General features: G+C 45.4%; 1 protein-coding gene across 2 annotated transcripts in view; it reads right to left on the bottom strand.

The window, feature by feature from the left end:
* MEGF11 (multiple EGF like domains 11) overlaps positions 1-26,294 on the bottom strand; it is a 610,695-nt gene that overhangs the window by 537,735 nt on the left and 46,666 nt on the right. For both annotated transcript variants that reach the window (XM_030189787.1, XM_030189786.1), the window contains exon 4: positions 21,510-21,610. In XM_030189787.1, the coding sequence (XP_030045647.1) occupies positions 21,510-21,610 (101 nt within the window). The remainder of the gene's footprint in view (positions 1-21,509; positions 21,611-26,294) is intronic.

The raw sequence follows: 26,294 nt of genomic DNA on the forward strand, positions 1-26,294 counted from the left end.
ACTCTTTGGGATTCTGCATGGAATGTTGCTACTCTTTGGGATTCCGGAATCTTTCTACTCTTTGGGATTCTGCATGGAATCTTGCTACTTTGTCCTTATCCATTATTTGTCCTGTTTGTCTTGATTAGATTGTAAGCTCTGTGGAGCAGGGACTGTCTCTTCATGTTCAAGTGTACAGCATTGCGTACGTCTTGTAGCACTATAGAAATGATAAGTAGTAGTAGTAGTAGTATTTGGGATTCTGGAATCTTGCTACTCTTTGGGATTCTGCATGGAATGTTGCTACTCTTTGGGATTCCGGAATCTTGCTACTCTTTGTCCTGATCCCTTTTTTGTCCTGTTTGTCTTGATTAGATTGTAAGCTCTGTGGAGCAGGGACTGTCTCTTCATGTTCAAGTGTACAGCATTGCGTACGTCTTGTAGCGCTATAGAAATGATAAGTAGTAGTAGTAGTAGTCTTTGGGATTCTGGAATCTTGCTACTCTTTGGGATTCTGCATGGAATGTTGCTACTCTTTGGGATTCCGGAATCTTTCTACTCTTTGGGATTCTGCATGGAATCTTGCTACTTTGTCCTTATCCATTATTTGTCCTGTTTGTCTTGATTAGATTGTAAGCTCTGTGGAGCAGGGACTGTCTCTTCATGTTCAAGTGTACAGCATTGCGTACGTCTTGTAGCACTATAGAAATGATAAGTAGTAGTAGTATTTGGGATTCTGGAATCTTGCTACTCTTTGGGATTCTGCATGGAATGTTGCTACTCTTTGGGATTCCGGAATCTTGCTACTCTTTGTCCTGATCCCTTTTTTGTCCTGTTTGTCTTGATTAGATTGTAAGCTCTGTCGAGCAGGGACTGTCTCTTCATGTTCAAGTGTACAGCATTGCGTACGTCTTGTAGCACTATAGAAATGATAAGTAGTAGTAGTAGTAGTATTTGGGATTCTGGAATCTTGCTACTCTTTGGGATTCCGGAATCTTGCTACTCTTTGTCCTGATCCCTTTTTTGTCCTGTTTGTCTTGATTAGATTGTAAGCTCTGTCGAGCAGGGACTGTCTCTTCATGTTCAAGTGTACAGCATTGCGTACGTCTTGTAGCACTATAGAAATGATAAGTAGTAGTAGTAGTAGTAAGTAGTAGTAGTTGCAGCAGGCATAACTGCCCTCTTGGTTGGGATTCTACAAAATGAGCAGGCAAAATCCATGCGGGCAACTGCAAGGGGGGTGGACCTGGGAGGGGTCGGCCTAGCACTTATGAATGTAGGTTCTAGAATAGAGGGTAAAGGCTCATGGATTTGATATATCCCTTTCTGTGTTACAACCAAAGGGTTATTATATACAGATCCTTTACCTGTCCCCTAGTGGATATATCCGAAAATGCGAACTGGTTTCAATTTTAGCGCAGGTCCATTTTACGGCCCCTTAAAAAAGGCCCTTTTCCCTAAATGCAGTAAAAACTGGCCCAGTCGTGCCCAAAAGACGCACTCACACTACCGCAGGCCACGTTTTAGCGCAGCTTAGTAAAAGGAGCCCTCAGTCTTCTGTTTATTCAAACATAAAAAATGTTTAGTTGCCCAGGTTATCTTTATTCATTTATGTTACTTATTTACGACATTTATATCCCACATTATCTCGAACAGGATTCAAGTTCAAAGTGGCTCATAATACAACAAAAGTAGAACTGGCAAAGCCATTCTGATTACATAGAACAAAATATATAAATATATATACACACACACACAATTACTATTAAACAGCATAACATGAAATCCTGACAATATAACATGTTTGTAATACACAGGACAGAATGTGAATATGGACAGAGGAGTTGTAGTTAGAGGGTTAGTTATTTCTAATGTTAGAGGTTGATCTCATCAACTCAGTTTTCAATAGTTTACAAAATATGAAATAGTCTTCAGTTTGACGGAGTTAAATAGGGACATAGGAATATAATATAGGAAACTAGTAAAAAAGGCCCATTTCTGACACAAATGAAACGGGCGCTAGCAAGATTTTCCTCGGAGTGTGTATGTTTGAGAGAGTGCATGTGAGAGTGACTGTGTGTGAGAGAGAGAGTGAATGTGTGAGTGTGACAGACAGAGAGAGAGTGAGTGTGGGTGCGAATGTGTCTGTGAGTGAGAGAGTGTGTGAGAGAGAGAGTGTGTGTGAGACAGATAGAGTGTGAGAGTATGTGTGCGATACACAGACTCTCTGTGAGACCAAGAGAGTGTATGAGTTCGAGAGACTGTTTGAGAGTGACTCATAGAGAGTGAATGTGATACAGTGTGAGACAGAGTGTGTGAGAGTGAGAGAGAGAAAGACACTGACTGTGAGAGAGAGAGAGAGAGAGAGAGAGAGAGAGAGAGAGTGTATGACAGAAATACCTACCCCCTCCCTCTCTGGTCTCAGGACCCCCTCCCCGTCCCCCCCTCTCAGGTCTCTGGACCCCCTCCACTGTGGTCTCAGGACCACCCCTCCCTCTCCTTGGTCTCAGGATCTCCCTCTCCCTGGTCTCAGGACCCCCTCCCCCTCTCTGGTCTCAGGAACCCCTCCCAATGTCTCCCCTGTTTCTTTTTGCATCCTTCCACCCAGTGTCCTTTTTTTCCGTACCCTTCCATCCAGCGTCTTCCCTCTTTCTCTCACCATCCTTCCACCCATCTACCCTCTCTCCTGATCCTTCCATCTAATGTCTCTCTCCCCCTCCTTCTATCCAGTGTCTATCTCTCTACCCTTTTCTGTTGTGTCCCTTCTCTCTCCACATCCTTCCAGTCTCTCCCCTTTCTCTCCCCATCCTTCCAGTCTCTCCCCTTTCTCTCCCCATCCTTCCATCTGTTTTCCCTCTTTCTCTCCCCATCCTTCCATCCGTCTACCCCCCTCTCCCAATTCTTCCATCCCGTGTCTCTCTCTCTATCCCCTTCTTTCCCTCCAGGCCCGCCCACCCAAGCAGACCTTCCAAGTCTCCGCGAAACACGTGGCGCCAGCTCCCATTTCCGGCCACTGCTGCTTCTCCTGTTGAGCAGCAGCGGCTGCTACAAAAACAAAAACAGCTGTTTTTAAAAAGCAAGCGCGGCACCGCAGGCAGCCATCAGGCATTGGCTGTCGGCTCTGCAGCCGCTCCTCTCGCCTCTCACATCACTGCCCCTGGAGGACGACCCCAGAAAAGCGCAGCGACGTGAGAGGCGAGAGGAGCAGCTGCAGAGCCGACAGCCAATGCCTGATGGCTGCCTGCCGTACCGCGCTTGCTTTTTAAAAACAGCTGTTTTTGTTTTTGCAGCTACCGCTGCTGCTCAACAGAAGAAGCAGCAGTGGCCGGAAATGGGAGCTGGCGCTGCTTGTTTTGCAAGGACTTGGCAGGTCTGTGTTGGGTGAGCGGGCCTGGAGGGTAAGTGGCTGGGCTGGGCGGCAACCTTGGGGGGGGGGAGCAGTGGCTGCAGTGACCTCGTAGGGGGTGGAGGGGTCAGCGGAGGCGACCTTGGGGGAGGGGCGTGGTGGCGAGGGCGGCAGGGGTGGGGCCTCATGCTGCTGTCGTGCTGTTGGTCAGTGCTGCATGTGACGTCAGCCTGGGCTTTGGAGCCTAGCAGACCACGGACACAGGCAGCAAGATAGAACGTTGGAGGTGAGAATTATTATATAGGATATTGTGTTTAACAGAGCTCAAAGTGCTGTCCAAAATCTCCATCACCAGGCAAAGAAGAAAAATATCATCTTCAATGATAATATTGTAATACCTTCCTTAGAAAAACAAAATTGCCCAAAGAACTAAGATAAACTTTAAAAAGCGACAGAGAGAGAACCTGAGGTACTCCACAACCAGAATTCCAAATAGACGATCTCTCCGTTTGTCCCTTAAAACCGTATGTTCTACTTTTTAGGAATTTTTCAAACCGAATTAGCACAGTCCCTGACATTCCTACTTCAGATAACTTGGACAAGAGTATAGAATGATTTATTGCATCAAAGGCAGCTGATATATCAAACTGTAAAAGTACAGCCTGTTGTTCTGGGCTCAAAAAGTATCTGATTAGTTACAAGAACCAGAAGCACTGATTCTGTACTAAGCCTCGATCTGAATCCATGCTGGTGCCCAGCTTTACGCGACGAATAGAAAATTCATCCCTACGTGCACAACTTGGAAGAATCTATACCTTCATTACCAGCCCTTTTACAAAGGCGAGCTGAAAAATGGCCTGCGGTAGTGTGGACGCGTGTTTTGGGGGCACGCAGAATCATTTTTCAGCGCACCTATAAAAAAAGGCCTTTTTTTAACATTTTTGCCAAAAATGGACGCGCGGCAAAATGAAAATTGCCGCGCGTCCATTTCGGGTCTGAGTCCTTACCGCCTGCCGTTGTCCTAGTGGTAAAGACTCACGCGGAAACTGGGCGGTAATGACCTACGTGTGTCAAATGCCACTTGACATGCATCCAATACACGCGTCCGAAAATAACAATTATCTTTTATAGATATGCGTATCAAACACGCACCGAAAATGAAATTACCACAAAAGCCACGCAGTAGGTGGGCGGTAACTCCATTTTGGCGTGCTTTGGGCACGTGTAGACGTTTACACGGCTTAGTAACAGGGCCCCTTGATATTAAAGGATCTGGTAGAATCTAAACAGTTATCAGCATCAAGGCATAATCCTTTTTATTTTTTCATGTCCAAATTGATTTCTATTATTACTACTTGAATTTATGTACTTATTCTTTATATGATGCAGTGGTGTAGCCAGACAGCCAGTTCTGGATGGGCCTGAGCCCAAAGTAGGTGGGCACAAAATTTTCTCTCCTTTGTTTTGATTGAACTGAAATGACGGCTGCGCGGGGCAGAAGGGGGGTGGAAAGTGGAAACAGATTACAAATTGGCTTCCTTACCTTGCTTACAGTGGACTAGATAGGTTCACTTCCACTCTGGTCTTGGGCAGCGCTTTCTCCCTTCTCCATCCCCTCCCGAGTTTTGCATTTCTCTCTCTCTTCTGCCCGCTCTCCCTGTCCGCGTGGTCTGGTCATTTTTACTGCCCTGAAGCGCCGTTCTCCCTCCAGCTCCAGTGATTCCCATAGTCAGCCTTCTGCCAGCGTGCGTCGTCGGGGCCTCTCATCAAGCGCGTCCCACCTTTGCAGAAAACAGGAAGTTGCAGAGTAGGCAGGACACGCCTAAGGAGAGGCCCCGGCGATGCATGCTGGCAGAAGGCTGGCTATGGGAATCGCCGGTGCTGGAGGGAGAACGGTGCTTCAAGGCAGTAAAAGTGAGCAGACCACGCGGACGGGGAGAGCGGGCAGAAGAGGCAGGAAAAGATGGGAGCCTCGTTTGGGAGAGCTACGCCAAGGGTTGGGTTGGGGCTAGTTGGGGTGGGCGGGCCTGGAGCAAAAGTGGCTGGGCCTGAGCCCGTCCAGGCCCGCCCGTGGCTACGCCCCTGATTTGATGAGCATAAATGAAGCCCTGCTGGAGGCTGCGTCGGACCTGCCCTCGCATTTCAATGCATGAACATTCAGCGCAGGAACAGTCAGACCTGGGATGCAGAGTTACAGATCTACTCTGCTCTTGAAAGCCTCTGAAATCATGTTCATATATCATAAGTGGAGTGGAGGAGTGGCCTAGTGGTTAGGGTGGTGGACTTTGGTCCTGAGGAACTGAGTTCAATTCCCTGCACAGGCAGCTCCTTGTGACTCTGGGCAAGTCACTTAACCCTCCATTGCCCCATGTAAGCCGCATTGAGCCTGCCATGAGTGGGAAAGCGCAGGGTACAAATGTAACAAAAATAAAATAGATACTATTGGAGATTCTACATGGAATGTTGCTACTATTGGAGATTCTACATGGAATGTTGCTATTCCACTAGCAACATTCCATGTAGAAGGCTGCGCAGGCTTCTGTTTCTGTGAGTCTGACGTCCTGCACGTACTTGGTGATCTGCAAGGGCCGCCTTCTACATGGAATGTTGCTAGTGGAATAGCAACATTCCATGTAGAATCTCAAATAGTAGCAACAGTGGAGGAGTGGCCTAGTGGTTAGGGTGGTGGACTTTGGTCCTGAGGAACTGAGTTCAATTCCCTGCACAGGCAGCTCCTTGTGACTCTGGGCAAGTCACTTAACCCTCCATTGCCCCATGTAAGCCGCATTGAGCCTGCCATGAGTGGGAAAGCGCAGGGTACAAATGTAACAAAAATAAATAATTCTGTAGGCAAGGTCAATTTCATCTCCTTTTTCGTCTTCTTTCCAACTTGGCGTTTACCGTCCTTCTTTTGTAGTTTGGCTGTTACAGTTTTTGAGACAGTGGGTGGTTGGGGGGCTCTATGTTACTTGAATACAGGATGTGAGAAAAAAGTATCTGTTTGTCCATTTTTTTCTAACTTTTACTACACAGACTTTTTTTTTTTTACTGTTTACCTTAGCTTTTGGGGTCCCTGGGCCCTTCCATTACTTAACTGACAAAGACATTAAAACTCAGTAAGTGCTGAAAAATATTATTGTACAAAACAAAACATCATATATATTTATAATGATTAGAAAAACACTGAAATTCACATTGGATAGGGTGTGGCAGAGGATAGTGTGGCAGACTTCTATACAGTCTATGCCCTGATCATGACTGTATAGATATGGATGGGCTGGAGTGTAACTTTTAAGGGGCTTCGATGTTAGCTTAAGAACTTAGTACAAGAACACTGTTGGGCAGACTTCTAGGGTCTGTGCCCTGAGAATGGAAAGGACAAATCAAACTTGGGTATAAAGTATCACATACCATGTAAAATGAGTTTATCTTGTTGAGTAGACTGGATGGACCGTACAGGTGTTTATCTGCCGTCATTTACTATGTTACTATATGTTACTCTTTGGGGTTCTACATGGAATGTTGCTACTAACTGGGATTCCGGAATCTTGTAACTCTTTAGGATTCCAGAATCTTCAGAACTTTTAGTACAAGAACAGTGCTGGACGGACTTCCATGATTTATGCTCCGATTGTGACTGAATAGATAGGGATGGGTTGGAGTGTAAATTTTAAGGGGCTTTGATGTTAGCTTAAGAACTTAGTACAAGAACAGTGCTGGGTAGACTTCTACGGTCTGTGCCCTGAGAATGGAAAGGACAAATCAAACTTGGGTATAAAGTATCACATACCATGTAAAATGAGTTTATCTTGTTGGGCAGACTGGATGGACCGTACAGGTGTTTATCTGCCGTCATTTACTATGTTACTATATGTTACTCTTTGGGGTTCTACATGGAATGTTGCTACTAATTGGGATTCCGGAATCTTGTAACTCTTTAGGATTCCAGAATCTTCAGAACTTTTAGTACAAGAACAGTGCTGGACGGACTTCCATGATTTATGCTCCGATTGTGACTGAATAGATAGGGATGGGTTGGAGTGTAAATTTTAAGGGGCTTTGATGTTAGCTTAAGAACTTAGTACAAGAACAGTGCTGGGTAGACTTCTACGGTCTGTGCCCTGAGAATGGAAAGGACAAATCAAACTTGGGTATAAAGTAGCACATACCATGTAAATGAATTTATCTTCTTGGGCAGACTGGATGGCCCATACAGGTCTTTATCTGCCGTCATTTACTACGTTACTATGTTACAGTGAGAGAGTTAAGGGTGCAATAGGTAGGGGAATAAACTCTGTGGTGACCCCTTCCCTCACTGCCCTAAGCAGGTGCTTAATAGTTAATCCAGAGGTGCCATTCCCCATTTGAGAAGAGAATGAGTTTGAATCTGTTCAGAACACTTAAAGCTAGCGTTATATTTCTCCAAGAAACACATTTACAAAGAGAGAAAGCTGTGAAATTGCAGACAGGACATGTGAATCACTGCTCTCTTGCGTCCTTTGAGTCAAACAGGTGAGCAAATTTTAATTCCTGGACATGTTCCTGCGGTAATAAATAGCTAAACTAATTCCTGCCAGGTGTTTTGTTATGGCTATGCGTACATTGGTGAAAAGTGTGTTTTGTGCACCTAGAAGGTAATTTTATTATTTATTTAATGTTTTTAATTATTTATTTATTAGGATTTATTTATCGCCTTTTTGAAGGAATTCACTCAAGACGGCGAACAGTAAGAATAAATCAAACACGAGCAATAGACAATTACAGCAGTAAAACTATTCAAATAACAACACAAAGTATGGCATGGTTTACTACTTACAATGTCAACATAATACGTAATAGAATGTTTTAATTGACAGTGAAGATGGAACATATACAGTGGTGGAAATACTGTAAGTATTTGATCCCTTGCTGATTTTGTAAGTTTGCCCACTGACAAAGACATGAGCAGCCCATAATTGAAGGGTAGGTTATTGGTAACAGTGAGAGATAGCACATCACAAATTAAATCCGGAAAATCACATTGTGGAAAGTATATGAATTTATTTGCATTCTGCAGAGGGAAATAAGTATTTAATCCCTCTGGCAAACAAGACCTAATACTTGGTGGCAAAACCCTTGTTGGCAAGCACAGCGGTCAGACGTCTTCTGTAGTTGATGATGAGGTTTGCACACATGTCAGGAGGAATTTTGGTCCACTCCTCTTTGCAGATCATCTCTAAATCATTAAGAGTTCTGGGCTGTCGCTTGGCAACTCGCAGCTTCAGCTCCCTCCATAAGTTTTCAATGGGATTAAGGTCTGGTGACTGGCTAGGCCACTCCATGACCCTAATGTGCTTCTTCCTGAGCCACTCCTTTGTTGCCTTGGCTGTATGTTTTGGGTCATTGTCGTGCTGGAAGACCCAGCCACGACCCATTTTTAAGGCCCTGGCGGAGGGAAGGAGGTTGTCACTCAGAATTGTACGGTACATGGCCCCATCCATTCTCCCATTGATGCGGTGAAGTAGTCCTGTGCCCTTAGCAGAGAAACACCCCCAAAACATAACATTTCCACCTCCATGCTTGACAGTGGGGACCGTGTTCTTTGGGTCATAGGCAGCATTTCTCTTCCTCCAAACACGGCGAGTTGAGTTCATGCCAAAGAGCTCAATTTTGTCTCATCTGACCACAGCACCTTCTCCCAATCACTCTCGGCATCATCCAGGTGTTCACTGGCAAACTTCAGACGGGCCGTCACATGTGCCTTCCGGAGCAGGGGGACCTTGCGGGCACTGCAGGATTGCAATCCGTTATGTCGTAATGTGTTACCAATGGTTTTCGTGGTGACAGTGGTCCCAGCTGCCTTGAGATCATTGACAAGTTCCCCCCTTGTAGTTGTAGGCTGATTTCTAACCTTCCTCATGATCAAGGATACCCCACGAGGTGAGATTTTGCGTGGAGCCCCAGATCTTTGTCGATTGACAGTCATTTTGTACTTCTTCCATTTTCTTACTATGGCACCAACAGTTGTCTCCTTCTCGCCCAGCGTCTTACTGATGGTTTTGTAGCCCATTCCAGCCTTGTGCAGGTGTATGATCTTGTCCCTGACATCCTTAGACAGCTCCTTGCTCTTGGCCATTTTGTAGAGGTTAGAGTCTGACTGATTCACTGAGTCTGTGGACAGGTGTCTTTCATACAGGTGACCATTGCCGACAGCTGTCTGTCATGCAGGTAACGAGTTGATTTGGAGCATCTACCTGGTCTGTAGGGGCCAGATCTCTTACTGGTTGGTGGGGGATCAAATACTTATTTCCCTCTGCAGAATGCAAATAAATTCATATACTTTCCACAATGTGATTTTCCGGATTTAATTTGTGATGTGCTATCTCTCACTGTTACCAATAACCTACCCTTCAATTATGGGCTGCTCATGTCTTTGTCAGTGGGCAAACTTACAAAATCAGCAAGGGATCAAATACTTATTTCCACCACTGTAGATAGGTAAGAGAGTAAGAGGAGTTAGAAAATAAGGTGACTAATTTAAAGAAAGTTGCACATGAGGTCAGAGAGATGGTTAAATATGTCAGCTAGGGTAGGAGCCGATAAACATGTCCTGCTGTAGTATGTACAGCCCGTGGTTAGGGCAGCAGGCTTTGATCCTTGGGTTCAATTCCCACTGTAGCTCCTTGCGACCTTGGACAAGTCACTTAACCCTCCTTTGCCCCAGGTACAAAAATGATTGTGAGCCCTCTAGGGACAGAGAAAGTACCTGCATATAATTTGTACAGTGCTGCGTACATCTAGTAGCACTATAGAAATGATTAGTACATAAGAACATAAGCATCGCCATGCTGGGACAGACCAAGGATCCATTGAGCCCAGCACCCTGTCACCGACAGTGGCCAAAAGAACAAGCAATTTGTCCCGCCCATCCTAGAAATACTGTATTCCCTCGTCCATTCAATAACATTCTATGGCTTTTTCCTCCAGGAAGCCGTCCAACCCTTCTTTGAAGTCCGCTAAGTAGTAGTAGTAGTAGTGTCAATCCTTGTGTGTGTGAGTGAAACTAAGAAGTTAGTTACTTCTTCCATTAAAGGCCTGGTTGAAGAGCCAAGCTTTCACCTGCTTCCTTAAGTAGAGATAGTCTTGTGTTAAGCGGAGCCTTTTAGGCATTTGCAGATCAACAACGCGGCCGCGTCGGAAGACGTCGGCTGGCGGCGACACGGCCGCACCGGAGAAGAGGATTTTGGTTGGCAGGGGTTGGGGACCCCTGCCCGCAAAGGTTCCTGACAGCGGGGGGAGGGTTAGTAGCGGTGGGAAGAGGGGGTTGAAAGTGTTGGCACTGGGGGGGGGGGGGGTCAAAGGTGGTGGTGGTGGTGGCAGAGGGGAGGTCAAAAATGGTGGGCGGGCGGGAGGGGGTTAAAATGACAGGGGGTAGCAGCGGTGCCAGGGGAGCTGAAATGTGCCCCCTCACCTCAGGCTCTGGACCCCCCTCCCGCCGAACTCTGGCTATGCCCCTGAGCAGAAGAGCGTCCAGGGGGAGGGTCAGGGTCTACTGGACCACCAGTAAAGTTTGTAAAGGTCTTTGGGGGGGGGGGGGTCAGGAGTCTGTCAGCACCCACCATGGGGACCAGTCCGCTTGCACTATACTGACTGCTCCCCATAATGTTTTACGTTAAAGGTAGGCTTTAAGGTCTGTGCATTGCTCAGAATGTTTGTCCTGTTTGTCTGTCCTAATTAGATTGTAAGCTCTGTCGAGCAGGGACTGTCTCTTCATGTTCAAGTGTACAGCGCTGCGTACATCTAGTAGCGCTATAGAAATAAGTAGTAGTAGTCTTTGGGATTCAGGAATGTTGCTACTCTTTGGGATTCTACACGGAATGTTGCTACTCTTTGGGATTCTACACGGAATGTTGCTACTGTTTGTCCTTATCCCTTATTTGTCGTGTTTGTCTGCCCTGATTAGATTGTAGGCTCTGTCAAGCAGGGACTGTCTCTTCATGTTCATGTGTACAGCGCTGCGTACGTCTGGTAGCGCTATAGAAATAATAAGTAGTAGTAGGGTAACCTTTGTGCATCGGGTCCTCAGTGTTTTAAGTGCACAAAGATCACCTGTTCAGATCATCACAGCCTCCTCATTTCAACAGGATGAGAACAGATACTGCAGCTCTGCACTCAACAGTAGTCTCTTTATGGAGAGTTTTACAGCTCAGTTATGAGCAAATGCTATTGCTTATTTGCAGGAAAATCACCCAGACAAAACACAAAAAATTACAAATGCATTATGTCACTGTGTACTAAAAGCAATTTGTCCTACACTAAAATGCAAAAGTGAAATGAAAATCTAAACAAAAAATATTCTTCTGGAGACAACTTTACACACATAAATAACTTATGCTTATATTTTAACCTTCTGGATGTTGGTGTAGTTGGTTTGTTAGAATTCTGTGTGAAAGGTTAGGTTTACTTGTTCTTTTCTGTTTTTCTAATTTAGTTTTGTAAAATGCAAGATCACCTTCAGTCTGGTAGTATAGAAAGTCTGTATTAAAATATAATAACGACATTTATGTGCTTATGAGCAAACAGTGCTCTATTCTGTAATTTTACATGTATCTCCAATAATTTGCATATGGGCGGAGTCTGACAGAGTGTGGATGGAGCACACAATTAGGCATGGAGCTTATTGAATACGAGAAGTTAGGCGCTAATCTCTAGAACACAGGCGCACAGATTGACGCCAGCTCTGTGGCTGCACAAGTGTTCGTGCCCAGTTACGTTAGCATTCCATCAGGCAAAAGTAGACAACTTTCCTTTCTAGACTCTGGGCCAGTTAGGTGACCTCTGGCCACCTATTGGTGCAGATGAGAAACAAGGAGTCGAGTCCAGAAGAACATAAGAGTAGCCATACTGGGTCAGACCAATGGTCCATCCAGCCCAGTATCCTGTTTTCCAAACAGTGGCCAAGCCAGGTCACAAGTACCTGGCAGAAACCCAAATCGTGGCAACATTCCATGTAGAACCCCAAAGAATAGCAAGATTCTGGAATCCTAAAGAGTAACAAGATTCCATGCACAATCTCAAAGAGTAGCAACATTCCATTTAGAACCCCAAAGAATAGCAAGATTCTGGAATCCTAAAGAGTGACAAGATGAATCTCAGAGTAGCAACATTCCATGTAGAACCCCAAAGAACAGCAAGATTCCGGAATCCTAAAGAGTGACAAGATTCCATGCAGAATCTCAAAAAGTAACAACATTCCATGCTGTACAAATCCCAGGTCAAACAGGTGCTTCCCATATCTGTCTCAATAGCAGACTATGGACTTTTCCTCCAAGAATTTGTCTAAACCTTTTTTAAACCCAGATACACTAACCGCTGTTACCACCTCCTCCGGCAAAGAGTTCCAGAGCTTAACTATTCATTGAGTAAAAAAATATTTCCTCCTATTTGTTTTAAAAGCATTTCCACAAAAAGAATAGCAACCAAAATCTCTTTATTGCCAGCATCAATTCTATGACCCAACACAGCTGTGTTTCAGCATAAGAATATGCCTGCCTCAGGGGTCCTAGAACTTCAAAGCAGTTCTCAAAAGAGTTGGTTCACAATTCTTAATGCTCCTACATAGTGTAATAATGTGTAAGGGCTTGCTTTACTAATCAAGCCCAGCGTGACTTCCCACCCCTAGAGCACCGTCATTTCCGTGTACCAGTGGTGTCACAAGCAGGTTAACGCGGGAGTCCTTACTGCCACCTCAATGGCAGGGTGGCACAGCCATTTCCTGCAGGAAAGTGAGACTTCCCTTTTACCAGCTGCAGTAAAAGGAGGCCAACCCCCTTTTGCCGCAGCTTGGTGAAAGGGGCCCTACAGTGCTGATCGGGTGCTCCTTAAACAAGCAAAATAACGCCTATTTTGTTTCCTATTCTTTTTGTGGGCTCTACTCCTTGATTCTCATCCGGATTTTTTCCATCCGTGGAGGCTTTTCCTTCTTTGTCTATGGTTCACTTATAACTGCAATCACAGAATTACCCCCCCCCCCCCCCTCCCCAAATCCCTGTTAGCAAAGGGTGTCCCGTTTAGGACTCTGCCCCTCATCTCCCACCCCTAGGACTGAATGTCTGAAAAGTATTTTAGAAGTAGTAATAAAAGTAACATTGAGTGGAATTTTAAAAGTCCTCTTTTTGCCAGCCTGTTTCAGATAATAGAAACGACATTAAGAAGCTATTTCACACAGTGCGGCGGAGGACTGCACGAGAACATCGGGTCCCTCTCTGACATAAATGAATTGTTTTGATCAGCCCCGACTGCCCTGCACGGCACATACTGAAGAGTCGGTCGCAGGAATACTGGCAGTGTGTGTGTTACGCTCCTGATTAACGATGCAATGCACGCTATGAAGAGGAAAACAAATTACTCAAGACATCAGTTGCCTTGTTCCTGTGACTCTGCCAGTATCTGTCTCTATACAGCTATTTGGAGAGGTGCATCAGTAGACGCAGAGAGTAAGCTTAAAGTTCAGGCAGTTGCTTCACACCTGGATTCTTAGCATTGCTTCTTTCTACTGATTCCTGAGCTCAACTTTAGCATAAGTCATTTACCCTGGATTCCATAAAGGTTACTACTACTTATCATTTCTAAAGCGCTACTAGACGTAAGCAGCGCTGTACACTTGAACATGAAGAGACAGTCCCTGCTCCACAGAGCTTACAATCTAATTAGGCCAGACAAACAGGATAATAAGGAATAAGGACAAAGAGTAGCAAGATTCTGGAATCCCAAAGAGTAGCAAGATTCTGGAACTCCAAAGAGTAGCAAGATTCCGGAATCCCAAAGAGTAGCAAGATTCCGGAACTCCAAAGTAAAGAATCTGGAACCCCAAGGAGCAGCAAGATTCTGGAATCCCAAAGACTACTACTGCTACTACTTATCATTTCTATAGCGCTACTAGACGTACGCAGCGCTGTACACTTGAACATGAACAGACAGTCTCTGCTCGACAGCGCTTACAATCTAATTAGGACAGACAAACAGGACAAACAAGAGATAAGGGAATATTAAAGTGAGGATGATAAAATAAGGGTTCTGAACAAAGTGAATAAGGGTTAGGAGTTAAAAGCAGCATCAAAAAAGTGGGCTTTTAGCCTAGATTTGAAGACGGCCAGAGATGGAGCTTGACGTATTCACAATGGAGAAGGGTAGTTGGTGGGGTTCCTCAGGGGTCTGTGCTAGGACCGCTGCTTTTTAATATATTTATAAATGATTTAGAGATGGGAGTAACTAGCGAGGTAATTAAATTTGCTGATGACACAAAGTTATTCAAAGTCGTTAACTCGCGACAGGATTGTGAAAAATTACAGAAGGACCTTACAAGACTGGGAAACTAGGCGGCTAAATGGCAGATGACGTTTAATGTGAGCAAGTGAAGGTGATGCATGTGGGAAATAAGAACCCGAATTATAGATACGTCATGCAAGGTTCCACGTTAGGAGTTACGGACCAAGAAAGGGATCTGGGTGTCGTCATCGATAATACACTGAAACCTTCTGCTCAGTGTGCTGCTGCGGCTAGGAAAGCAAATAGAATGTTGGGTATTATTAGGAAAGGTATGGAAAACAGGTGTGAGGATGTTATAATGCCGTTGTATCGCTCCATGGTGCGACTGCACCTTGAGTATTGTGTTCAATTCTGGTCGCCGCATCTCAAGAAAGATATAGTAGAATTGGAAAAGGTGCAGCGAAGGGCGACTAAAATGATAGCGGGGATGGGACGACTTCTCTATGAAGAAAGACTAAGGAGGCTAGGGCTTTTCAGCTTGGAGAAGAGACGGCTGAGGGGAGACATGATAGAGGTATATAAAATAATGAGTGGAGTGGAACAGGTGGATGTGAAGCGTCTGTTAACGCTTTCCAAAAATACTAGGACTAGTGGGCATGCGATGAAACTACAGTGTAGTAAATTTAAAACAAATCGGAGAAAGGTTTTCTTCACCCAACGCATACTTAAACTCTGGAATTCGTTGCCAGAGAACGTGATGAGGTGGTTAGCTTAGCAGAGTTTTAAAAGGGGTTAGACGGTTTCCTAAAAGACAAGTCCATAAACCACTACTAAATGGACGGGAAAAATCCACAATTCCAGGAATAACATGTATAGAATGTTTGTACGCTTGGGAAGCTTGCCAGGTGCCCTTGGCCTGGATTGGCCGCTGTCGTGGACAGGATGCTGGGCTCAATGGACACTTGGTCTTTTCCCAGTGTGGCATTACTTAAGTACTTATGTACCAGCTCAGGAAGTCTATTCCAGGCATATAGTGCAACAAGATAAAAGGAACGGAGTCTGGAGTTAGCAGTGGAAGGGTGCAGATAAGAGAAATTTACCCAGTGAATGGAGTTCCCGGGGAAGAATGTAGAGAGAGATGAGAGTGGAGAGGTACTGAGGAGCTGCAGAGTGAATGCACTTGCAAGTCAATAAGAGGAGTTTGAACTGTATGCGGAAACGGATAGGGAGCCAGTGAAGTGACTTGAGGAGAGGGCTAATATGAGCATAACGACACTGGCGGACTATTAGTCATGCAGCAGAATTTTGAACAGATTGAAGAGGAGAGGTTACCCACATTTGGATGCCCAAAACTGTGCATGGATCCCAGATGGGCACCCAAAATAGGGGCCATTTTACTAAGATGCGTAATCATCTACACGCGCTCAACGTGCAGCAAAATGCAGTTACCACTCGGCTACCACGTGGCTCTTGCGGTAACTTCATTTTTGGCACACGTACGAAATATTTCGTAAGCGCATATCGGACACGTGCCAAGTGGCATTGGACGCATGTAGGTCATAACCGCCTGGTTACCGAATAATTCTTTACCGCTACGTCAATGGCTGGTAGTAAGGTTGCAGACCCAAAATGGATGCACGGTAATTTTGATTTTGCTGCACGCCCATTTTCGGCAAAAATTTTAAAAAGGCCTTTTTCACAGGCGCGCTGAAAAATGGATTGGCATGCCCAAAACCCCCGCCTACACTACTGCAAGCCATTTTTCAGCGCACCTTAGTAAAAGGAACCCATAATTATTTCTTTGGATTTTTGCTCACACCTTTTCAGTAGTAGCTCAAAGTGAGTTACATTCAGGTGCACTGGGTATTTCTCTGTCCTTGGAGGGCTCATAATCTAATTTTGTACCTGAGGCAATGGAGGGTTAAGTAACATGGAGGGCCATAATCGAACGGGGCCGGCCATCTTTTGTTCCGATAATACGGTTGGGGCCGGCCAAATCTCAACATTTGGCCTGTCCTTAGAGATCGCCGGCGTTAGAGATGGCCGCCATTGGTTTTCGCTGATAATGGAAACTAATGGCAGCCATCTCAAACCCGGCCAAATCCAAGCCATTTGGTCATGAGAGGAGCCAGCGTTTGTAGTGCACTGGTCCCCGTCACATGCCAGGACACCAACCGGGCACCCTAGGGGGCACTGCAGTGGACTTCACAAATTGATCCCAGGTACATAGCTCCCTTACCTTGTGTGCTGAGCCCTCCAAATTCCCCCCAAAACCCACTACCTACAACTGTACACCACTACCATAGCCCTTAGGGATGAAGGGAGGGCACCTACATGTGAGTACAGTGGGTTTTAGGGGGGTTTGGAGGGCTCCCATTTACCACCACAAGTGTAACTGGTAGAGGGGGATGGGCCTGGGTCCGCCTGCCTGAAGTGCACTGCACCCACTAAAACTGCTCCAGGGACCTGCATACTGCTGTCATGGAGCTGGGTATGACATTTGAGGCTGGCATAGAGGCTGGCAAAAAAATGTTTTTTATATTTTTTTTTGGGTGGGAAGGGGTTGGTGACCACTGGGGAAGGGGAGGTGATCCCCCATTCCCTCTGGTGGTCATCTGGTCAGTTGGGGCACCTTTTTGAGGCTTGGTCGTGAACAAAAAGGGACCAAGTAAAGTCGGCCAAATGCTCGTCAGGGCTGGCTTTCTTTTTTCCATTATCGACCGAAGCCGGCCATCTCTTAACCTAGCCCCCGTCCCGCCTTCAGTACACTGCCGACACGCCCCCTTGAACTTTCACCGTCTCTGCGACGGAAAGCAGTTGAAACTGGCCAAAATCGGCTTTCGATTATACCGATTTGGCTGACTTTAGGAGAAGGCCGGCCATCTCCCGATTTGTGTCGAAAGATGGCCGGCCTTCTCATTCGAAAATAAGCAGGATAGTAACATAGTAGATGACGGCAGAAAAAGATCTGTATGGTCCATCCAGTCTGCCCAACAAGATAAACTCATATGTGCTACTTTATATGTATATCCGACCTTGAAGAACAGCAGAAGGGGGTGGAGGGGGAAGACTTGTGAGTCACATGGACCTACAGTCAAGAGCCCCCAGGGATGCTCGGTGACAGCGACTAAAGTGGAGGGAACCTTTGCTCCCTTTGGGGATAAACTGACCATGCCATCGGGCTTGCCCCTACTCGTTTGGACTGTGTTGAGAAAGAATGCAACGATTACACGGGTTCGGACAATAATGATAAAAGATTTGGGAACTCTTCAGGTTAAGATGGAAAGTTTTGATAATGTCCTGAGGAGTTCTAACCTGCAGTTTCTGTTGCGCTGAGGGGACATGTTGAAAACATATTGCTCTGACATAGTGGGTATAACATCCGAGAGTTTTCCTGACTGCACCAGGGTATATTATCTGCTTATTAAAGATACAACTTCAGTACCCCAAGTGAATTTAGGATTTGTGGGAGAAGTGGGAAACTTGGACATGGGAAATCTCTCTCTGGGTACGTCAATAGTGACTTTCAGACTGATAGACATTGGAGTTTTGGGTTGTAGTTTTGAATTATCAGAAACTGTTTTATAATAATAGATATTTCCAGAGAGATTTTTTTTTAAAAAACAGAAATTTTTGCTGATGTGACCTGGGGCATTATTTTTTTTCTGCAATTTCTTTGTAAGGGAAAGGGGCTGGGATTTGATATACCCCCCTTCTCTGGTTACAATCAAGGTAGTTTACATATTATATACAGGTACTTATTTTGTGCCTGGGGCAACAGAGGGTTCAGTGACTTGCCCAGAGTCAGAGGGAGCTGCAGTGGGAATTGAACCCAGTTCCCCAGGATCAAAGTCCACTGCACTAACCACTAGGCTACTCCTCCACTAGCAACATCCCATGCAGAATCTCGAAAAGGGAAGTGGGACTTGATATACTGCCTTTCTGTGGATTTGCAAGTACATTCAAAGGGTTTTACATAGTAAATACAGGTACTTATTTGTAGGTTAAGTGACTTGCCCAGAGTCACAAGGAGCTGCAGTGGGAATTGAACCCAATTACCCCATGATCAAAGTCTGTTGCACTAACCACTAGGCTACTCCTCCACTAGCAACATTCCATGTGGAATCTCAAATAGTAGCAACATTCCAGAATCTCAACTAGGGAAAGGAAATGGGACTTGATATACTGCCTTTCTGTGATTTTTGCAACTGCACTGAAAGCAGTTTACATATATTCAGGTACTTATTTTGTACCTGGGGCAATGGAGGGTTAAGTGACTTGCCTAGAGTCACAAAGCTGAAGTGGGAGTTGAACCCAGTTCCCCAGGATCAAAGTCTGCTGTGCTAACCACTAGGCTGCTCCTCCACTAGCAACATTCCATGTAGAATCTCCAAGAGGAGTGGCCTAGTGGTTAGGGTGGTGGACTTTGACCCTGAGGAACTGACTTCAATTCCCGGCACAGGCAGCGCCTTGTGACTCTGGGCAAGTCACTTAACCCTCCATTGCCCCGCATTGAGCCTGCCATGAGTGGGAAAGCATGGGGTACAAATGTAACAAAAAATAATAATAATAATAGCAAGTAGAATCTCAAATAGGGAAATGGAAATGAGACTTGATATAGTGGTTTATAAAGTATATACAGGTACTTATTTGTACCTGGGGCAATGGAGGGTTAAGTGACTTGCTCAGAGTCACCAGGAGCTGCAGTGGGAAACAAACTCAGTTCTCCAGGTTCTAATCATTAGGCAACTCCTTCACTGTGAACATAATAGTGAAATTTCAATCTCAGAAATATATATTTGAGCCTGTACAGCTACCCACTTGGTATCTGGTGGGTTACGAGTGGTCTCTAGGTACTGTGTGGAGTTCTCACATTAGAGTAATTATGTCTGCGACTTGGAGTTGAATTGACTAGCATTTTCTTAGAGGCCCTTTTACTAAAGCTTAATGCATTCAACTATTTAAAAAAAAAAAAAAAATCCTAAATCAGGATGAAATGACAATTCACAAAATACCCCAAATATAGTGCCAGACAAAACATTAACATTACCCAACAAAACTGTACTAAATTATGTTAAATTTAAAAAAGGGACTAGACAGTGTTCTAATTTTGTTGGTTAACCATCTTGGCATCAGACTCAGGATTTTTTGTGGATTGTACAATAATTTAAGGAATGGAAAACCACATCTTGATTTCCCGTACCCTCCATCCCCAATCAGCCCCACACTTAACACTGTAGCTAAATTTATCTCACTAGACCCCAGGGCTGGCTTTTGTGCCAATGAGCCAAAGTGTCAGAATGGGTAACAGCATTATTCATGGCCAGGGGGTTCTCAGAGGGCTCCAACAGCTTATGTCCCCTTACGGCCAACCAAGACTCCAGAGTGCTGCAGAAGGTCTCAAGCCCACGCGTCTACACCAGCGTGGGCCATTTTTTTTTTGTGCACCCTCTAGTGTCTAAAACACTGAAGAACAGCAGAAGGGGGTAGAGGGGGAAGACCTACAGTCAAGAGCCCCCAGGGATGCTCAGTGGAAGTGACTAAAATGGAGGGAACTTTTCCTCCCTCTGGGAATAAGCTGACCATACCATCGGGCTTGCCCCTCTCAATTCCCCCCCCCCCCCCCGAAAAAGCTAAAGCTGCCCTGTTAGTCCTTCCATAACGTTGCCCTATCGCCCAGAAACAGCATCACACAGCATCCAGAAACACTGAATGGACTTTAAATTCATCTGCCTGTTCTCCGCTACTGCCAATCCAGGGTAACAGAGACTTCATGCCGGGTACCAGTTCGGAGGAGTTTGCCAGGTGGGGCACTAAAAACTTACAGTATCTATATCAGTTATATAATGCGGAGGGCACTCTGAAAACTTCTGAGGAACTGCAGTTGGAGTATGGGGTTAAGGGACTAAATTTCTTTTCTATGTTCCAGCTACGTCACTATCTGAGATCCCTGCCGGCTTCCACTATGACAACGCAGGTGTGGGAACAATTAGTTACCATATTGGGGTTAGATGCACAATTAAGGGTCCCACTCAAATACTATCATGCTTCATTGCGGGAACATCTGGGAGAGGTGGAATATGGTAAATTGACCAATTGCTGGAATAAGGAGCTAGCGATGAACCTCCAGATGGAAAAGGTAAAGGTTTGTCTTTTGGGAACCCAAAGGCTGACGGAGAATGTGACGTTGCAAGAAACACATTATAAATTTGTGATGAGGATGTATATTTCACCCCATAGAGCATATAGGGCAACAATGGGGACGGAGGATAGATGCAAGAAGTGCGCTCAATCCCCAGCTGACCTAGGACATATATTTTGGAGGTGTCCGAGGATCCTTGGGTTTTGGCGCCAAGTTAGTCAGCATGTGTCTGGGCTCTGGGGGGTAGTTTGGAAACCAACTCCATCTCAACTATTTGAGGTGTTCAGAGTGTCACCATTTGCTCATCGGGGCCTTAAATGCTTCTTGAAAAAAACAGTCTTGGTTGGAAAGAAATCGATTCTTCAACAGTGGATAACCGGTGACCCGCCTACACTGCAACACTGGCGATCTAATATGATACACCTCTGCGCACTGGAGCGTAGGGGAATAGAAGACCTATCCTCGCCACAAGGAGACAGGCTTTGCCAAGTCTGGTCCCCTTTCTGGGACTCATTGACTGCAGTAGCGCGTAGTAGAATTTTGAATTCTTAAGTGCGACATAGAGTGGAGGAGACTTGGGGGGGGGAGGGGGGAGTTGAGTTGTTCAAGGGGAAGGGGATGGGGTAAGGTGGGAGGGGGGGGGAAATTAAAATGTATTTGCACTGAATTGTATTCTACCATCTTGAGAAGACTTTAGTGGTGTATGGAGTATCTCTCCAAGGGCAGTATTGTGTTTGTTTATCATTGCACCAATAAATATATTTAAACATAAATTCATCTGCCTGTAATACGTACGGATGCAGTAATTTCCACTTTCGTAGTATCCTGGGCAGCACTGAGACCTCCTCCTGTACATTGTTCGAAGTCCTCTCCGATAAGCCGTTTTATAACTTATTCTAGATTGTAAGACAGACAACGGTTAAGGAATACCGATCAATGAAAACATATACTGACTGCTGCGATTACATTTCTGTTAAAATTATAGAAAGGAGATGACTCGCGGACTATTTTAAAAAGCACAAAAGATTTCTGATATGAAGAACACAATTAAAAAAAAATGCAATCAATAGATACTGAAAAACTTTGCAGTATTATAAAAAACAGATTTATTCTTCAGTCCCATCATTTAGTACGAGGGCGACTGTACGCTTTGCTGTGACCCAGGACAAAGTGTTAAGAAAAGCTTTGATATAAAATAAAGAATATCCCCCCACCCCCACCCAGAGTAATCAGCCAGCCATAGGAAATTAAATCGAAGACAGGAGATAAAGTTCTCTTCTTTATATAAGGAACAGTTTACCCAAAACGGTGACTTAAGAAAACTGATGCTCAGACGTTTGGCTGACAATAAAAGATGTGACTTATGAGTATGGAAAGAGGCTGCTGCAAGCCCCACTTGCCCCTGAAGACTATAAACTTTTATACCCAAATATAGTCTAAGGGGTCCTTTTACTAAGTTGCGGGGAAAAGGTCCGGTGGTACAAGTGGGAGGCATTTTTCCCCTACGCTAGGGCCTTTTTTACCGCAGCGGGTAAAACGTTTCTAAAAAAAATGGCCATGCAGTAAGTGTACTCTTACCGCATGGCCATGCGGGGGGGGGGGGGGGGGCTGGGGGAGCACTTACCCACTGAGGTAGCGGTAAGAGCTTCCGCAGTAACCTGGTAGTAACCAGGGCAGCACGAGGTGATGCCCGATTATCACCAGGTAAGCGACGTACTATTAAATTTAAAAATATTTTCTGGCGTTCGCTCAAGCCAGAACTACCACCGGTGGCCGCATTGGGTCGGCAGTAGTTCAGGATAGCACTGCGGGAAGCCCTGCAATTTATATAATACTAGTAAAAAAGCCCCGTTTCTGATGCAAATGAAACGGGGGCTAGCAATGTTTTCTTTTGTGTGCATGTGGGAGTGTGTGTGTCTGTGCCCTCTGGCCTCTCTCCCCTCCCCCCTCTGAGTCCTTCACTGTTACAGAGCCAGCGATTTGATTTCGTGCTCTGCTGTTTTCCTTCACTGACTGTGTTACAGAGAGGGCGGGGCAGACACTCATAGGGAAACCGGATATCTCGCCCCCTTCACACTTCCGGCTGGAGGCTTCATAGAACGTTGGTGTTGCTTTTTATATAGAGAGATAATAATTAGTTGCCCACACAACTTAATGTAATAATTGACTGTTAATTGAAGATCACAGCCAATTATTGGCTTTAATCCATGTTAATTGGTGCTAATCTGCACCAATTAGCAGTTACATTCACAACTGCCCTTAGTCACTATTCTGGAAGCTGTGCGTGCAAATTCTAAGGAGCGTGGATATGGGAGGGGCAGGGGTGAACCTAGGAGTTAGGTGTGTAGGTTATAGAATACTAGGAGTTACGCACCTAACTGTCAACAGTTCGGTGCGATGAATCAATGTTTAAACGTCCACAAATTCTTACTTAGCAGGGGCAACAAATACTACAGATTCATCAAATCCCAACGCTATTGTATATTCATATTAAGGTACAACAAAATTATTATGGTAGCAAAGAACTCGGCTGCGACTCTTTTCGCGCGAGGAATACAGCCCCATGGCTTACATGACTCATCATCGGTCCCTAATTAATGCTTGAAAGAAAACATTATTGGAATATGAGCTACGGCATTTGTCAGGACCAAGCCCTGAAGCAGCAATGTGAAATATACTGAGCTCAGTACACTTTCAACTGAAGTGATTTAAAAGATATCAATTTAACTAATTTTAAGATAGCAAGTAATAGGTTTTGAATAAAGATTAACTACTTATGGAGAGTGTCATGCCGGGAGCTACCCTGCGGCCACTTAGAGGGTCTATCCCCAGCACAACTCAGGTCCGCCTGCACCTACCGCTTGTGCTCTACATTAGCACCCTCCTCCCACTGACTGGGTCCCAACCGCCTCTGGGAGAGTCTCCCGCTCTCAAGGTGTTCCCCAGTGATTTCTAGATTACTGGGGCCACACTCCCAGAGGTCTCACACTTCCTAAAAAGCACTCACAGACCCAACACACAAACCACCAGGATTCTTAATCAGTCCACACAAACAGAGGCAATAAACTAAAAATGTTTATCGTCATGAAAAATGAGAACAATGAACAGAAAAGGTGCAATCAGCAAACAAATAACAGGTAACTGAAATAGGATTACTTATAAAACTATTTCTAAATAGTTGTTTAATATCTAAATAGAACCTGGGGAAATTAGGACATATAGCTGCTCACAGGTTATCGAATATAACTGTTCACAGGGCCTCAGCAAAAAGATCCTTCTCTCTTCTCCCTGGCTAAGACTGGAGAAAAAAGCCACTACATCCTAGATGAATTGAGCTCCCGAGCCAATCAGAGCCCAGAACAAGTTTTCAAAAGTATATTGCATTTCAATTCTTATCAAACTAAAGAAACAACAGTCATTACTCTGTAACAGCTTTAAAGTAAGGAAACACCACCTGCTGGCCAACAGGAGAAATACACTTCAAAAATTAATTAAGGCACTTTTACAGGCTTAAAGACCCACTGCATTAATTAGGGACTGATGAGTCAGATGAGCCACGGGGCTGTGCTCCTTATTTGAAAAGTCACAGCCGAGGTCCTTGTTACCATAATTTTGTTGTAGCATAATATGAAAATACAGTAATACCTCAGTTTTCGTTGACTTCGGTTATCGTCGATTTTTTTCACAAAAAATTTGTCTTGGATTTCATCGGCGTGCCCACGTGACCTCGCTGCTAATTTTGCGAAAATGCATTCTCCTGCTCAGTGTGGCATTGTTTCTCATTGTGTGAGTATCACCCCGCGCGTCTAGCCAAACAATTCCATTGCTTTCCAGTGTTTTTATTCATATGGAAATAATTGCCTCGGTTTTCGTCGGTTTCGGATTTCACCGATTGTTTTCGGACAGATTATCGACGAAAATCGAGGTATCACTGTACAGTAGAATTTATAAAACAGTTTGGCACAAGCGGTTACACCAGCTTTTGAAATGGCGTAGGTGCAAAACTGCGCACTTAGGGGTCTTTTATAAAGGTTCGCTAAAAAATGGTGTAGGTGTGGGTTTTGGGCATGCGTTGATCCATTTTTCAGCGCAAATGTGAAAAAGGCCTTTCATTTTTTTTTTTTTGCTGAAAATGGACGTGCGGCAAAATCAAAATTGCCGCGCGTCCCATTTTAGGTCTGAGACTTTACCACCAACCACAGACCTAGCGGTAAAGAATCTGGGCGGTAATTACCTACACCATTTGGTGCGTGTCCATGACGCGCATCCGAAAAGAAAAAATATTTTTCAGACGCGCGTATCGGCCGCACGCCAAAAATGAAATTACTGTAAGAGCCACGCGGTAGTCGGGTGGCAACTCCATTTTGGCATGCACTGGGCACGCGTAGACACTTACGCGGCTTAGTAAAAGGGGCTCTTGGCTAGTATTCCATAATGGCAATTCCGGTATGGGATTCACATTCAGGGGCCCTTTTACTAAGCCTCGTAGCTGACCTACGTGCCCCAATTCGGAGTTACCGCCTGGCTATCTTGTGGCCTGTGTGGTAATTTCATTTTTCACGTGTGCCCGCTATGCGCACCCGAAAATATATTTTATTTTCTGGCGTGCGGCGAAAATCAAGCGGTAACTCCGCTTTGACGCATGTAGGCGATTATCGCACTATCGCACTTACCGCTAAGTCAATGGCTGGCGGTAAAGGTCTCAGACCCAAAATGAACGCGCAGTAATTTTTATTTTGCTGCATGTCCATTTTCAGCAAAAATTTTAAGAAGGCATTTTTTTTGCAGGCGCACTGAAAAATGGGTATGCGCGTGCCCAAAACCCGCGCCTACACGACCACTGACCATTTTTCAGTACACCTTAGTAAAAGGACCCCTTAGTGTGCAATAATCCACTGGCTAAATTTTGGCTCTCTTTCTTGAATCTACCCCCTTGATGCAGGGGCGTAGCTAAGTGGGGCCACGGGGGCATGGGCCCCCGCAGATTTAACCCTGGCCCCCCTGCTTTCACCCCCCCCCCACGCTGCCGAACCTACCCCGCCACATTCAACCTCCCCTCCCGCCAACCCTCCCCCGCCACTGCTGTCAGGTACCTTTGCTGGCAGAGGTCCTCTTCAGTGCCGGTCTCCAGCGCATTGCTGATCTGGATTCTGTTTCTGTGAGCCCTGACGTCCGTAGAATCCAGATCAGCGAACGCACCAGACTCAGAGACCGGCAATGAAGGGGACTTTGGCTGGCGGGGGTTGGGGACCCCTACCATTAAAGGTACCTGGCAGTGATGGGGGAGAGTTGGCGGCGGCGGCGGGAGGGGGGGTCGAAAGGAACGGGGGAGGGGCACCGGGGGGGGGGTCAAAAGTGGCAGGGGGGTTTGCGGCACCAGGGGAGGGCTAAAATGTGCCCCCCACCTCGGGCTATGGACCCCCCCCTCCCGCCGAAGTCTGGCTACACCCCTGCCTTGATGTGCTCTTCACATCCACCTTTACTCTCAATGACAAAAGCGTTGTCAGCTTCATTACAAAATGCATCACCTATCCATTTTCTAATATACAAAGAGTAATGCAGCTCCTGGGAAGCTGGAAG

Source organism: Microcaecilia unicolor, chromosome 1 (genome assembly GCF_901765095.1).
Source record: "Microcaecilia unicolor chromosome 1, aMicUni1.1, whole genome shotgun sequence".
Taxonomy (NCBI): domain Eukaryota; kingdom Metazoa; phylum Chordata; class Amphibia; order Gymnophiona; family Siphonopidae; genus Microcaecilia; species Microcaecilia unicolor.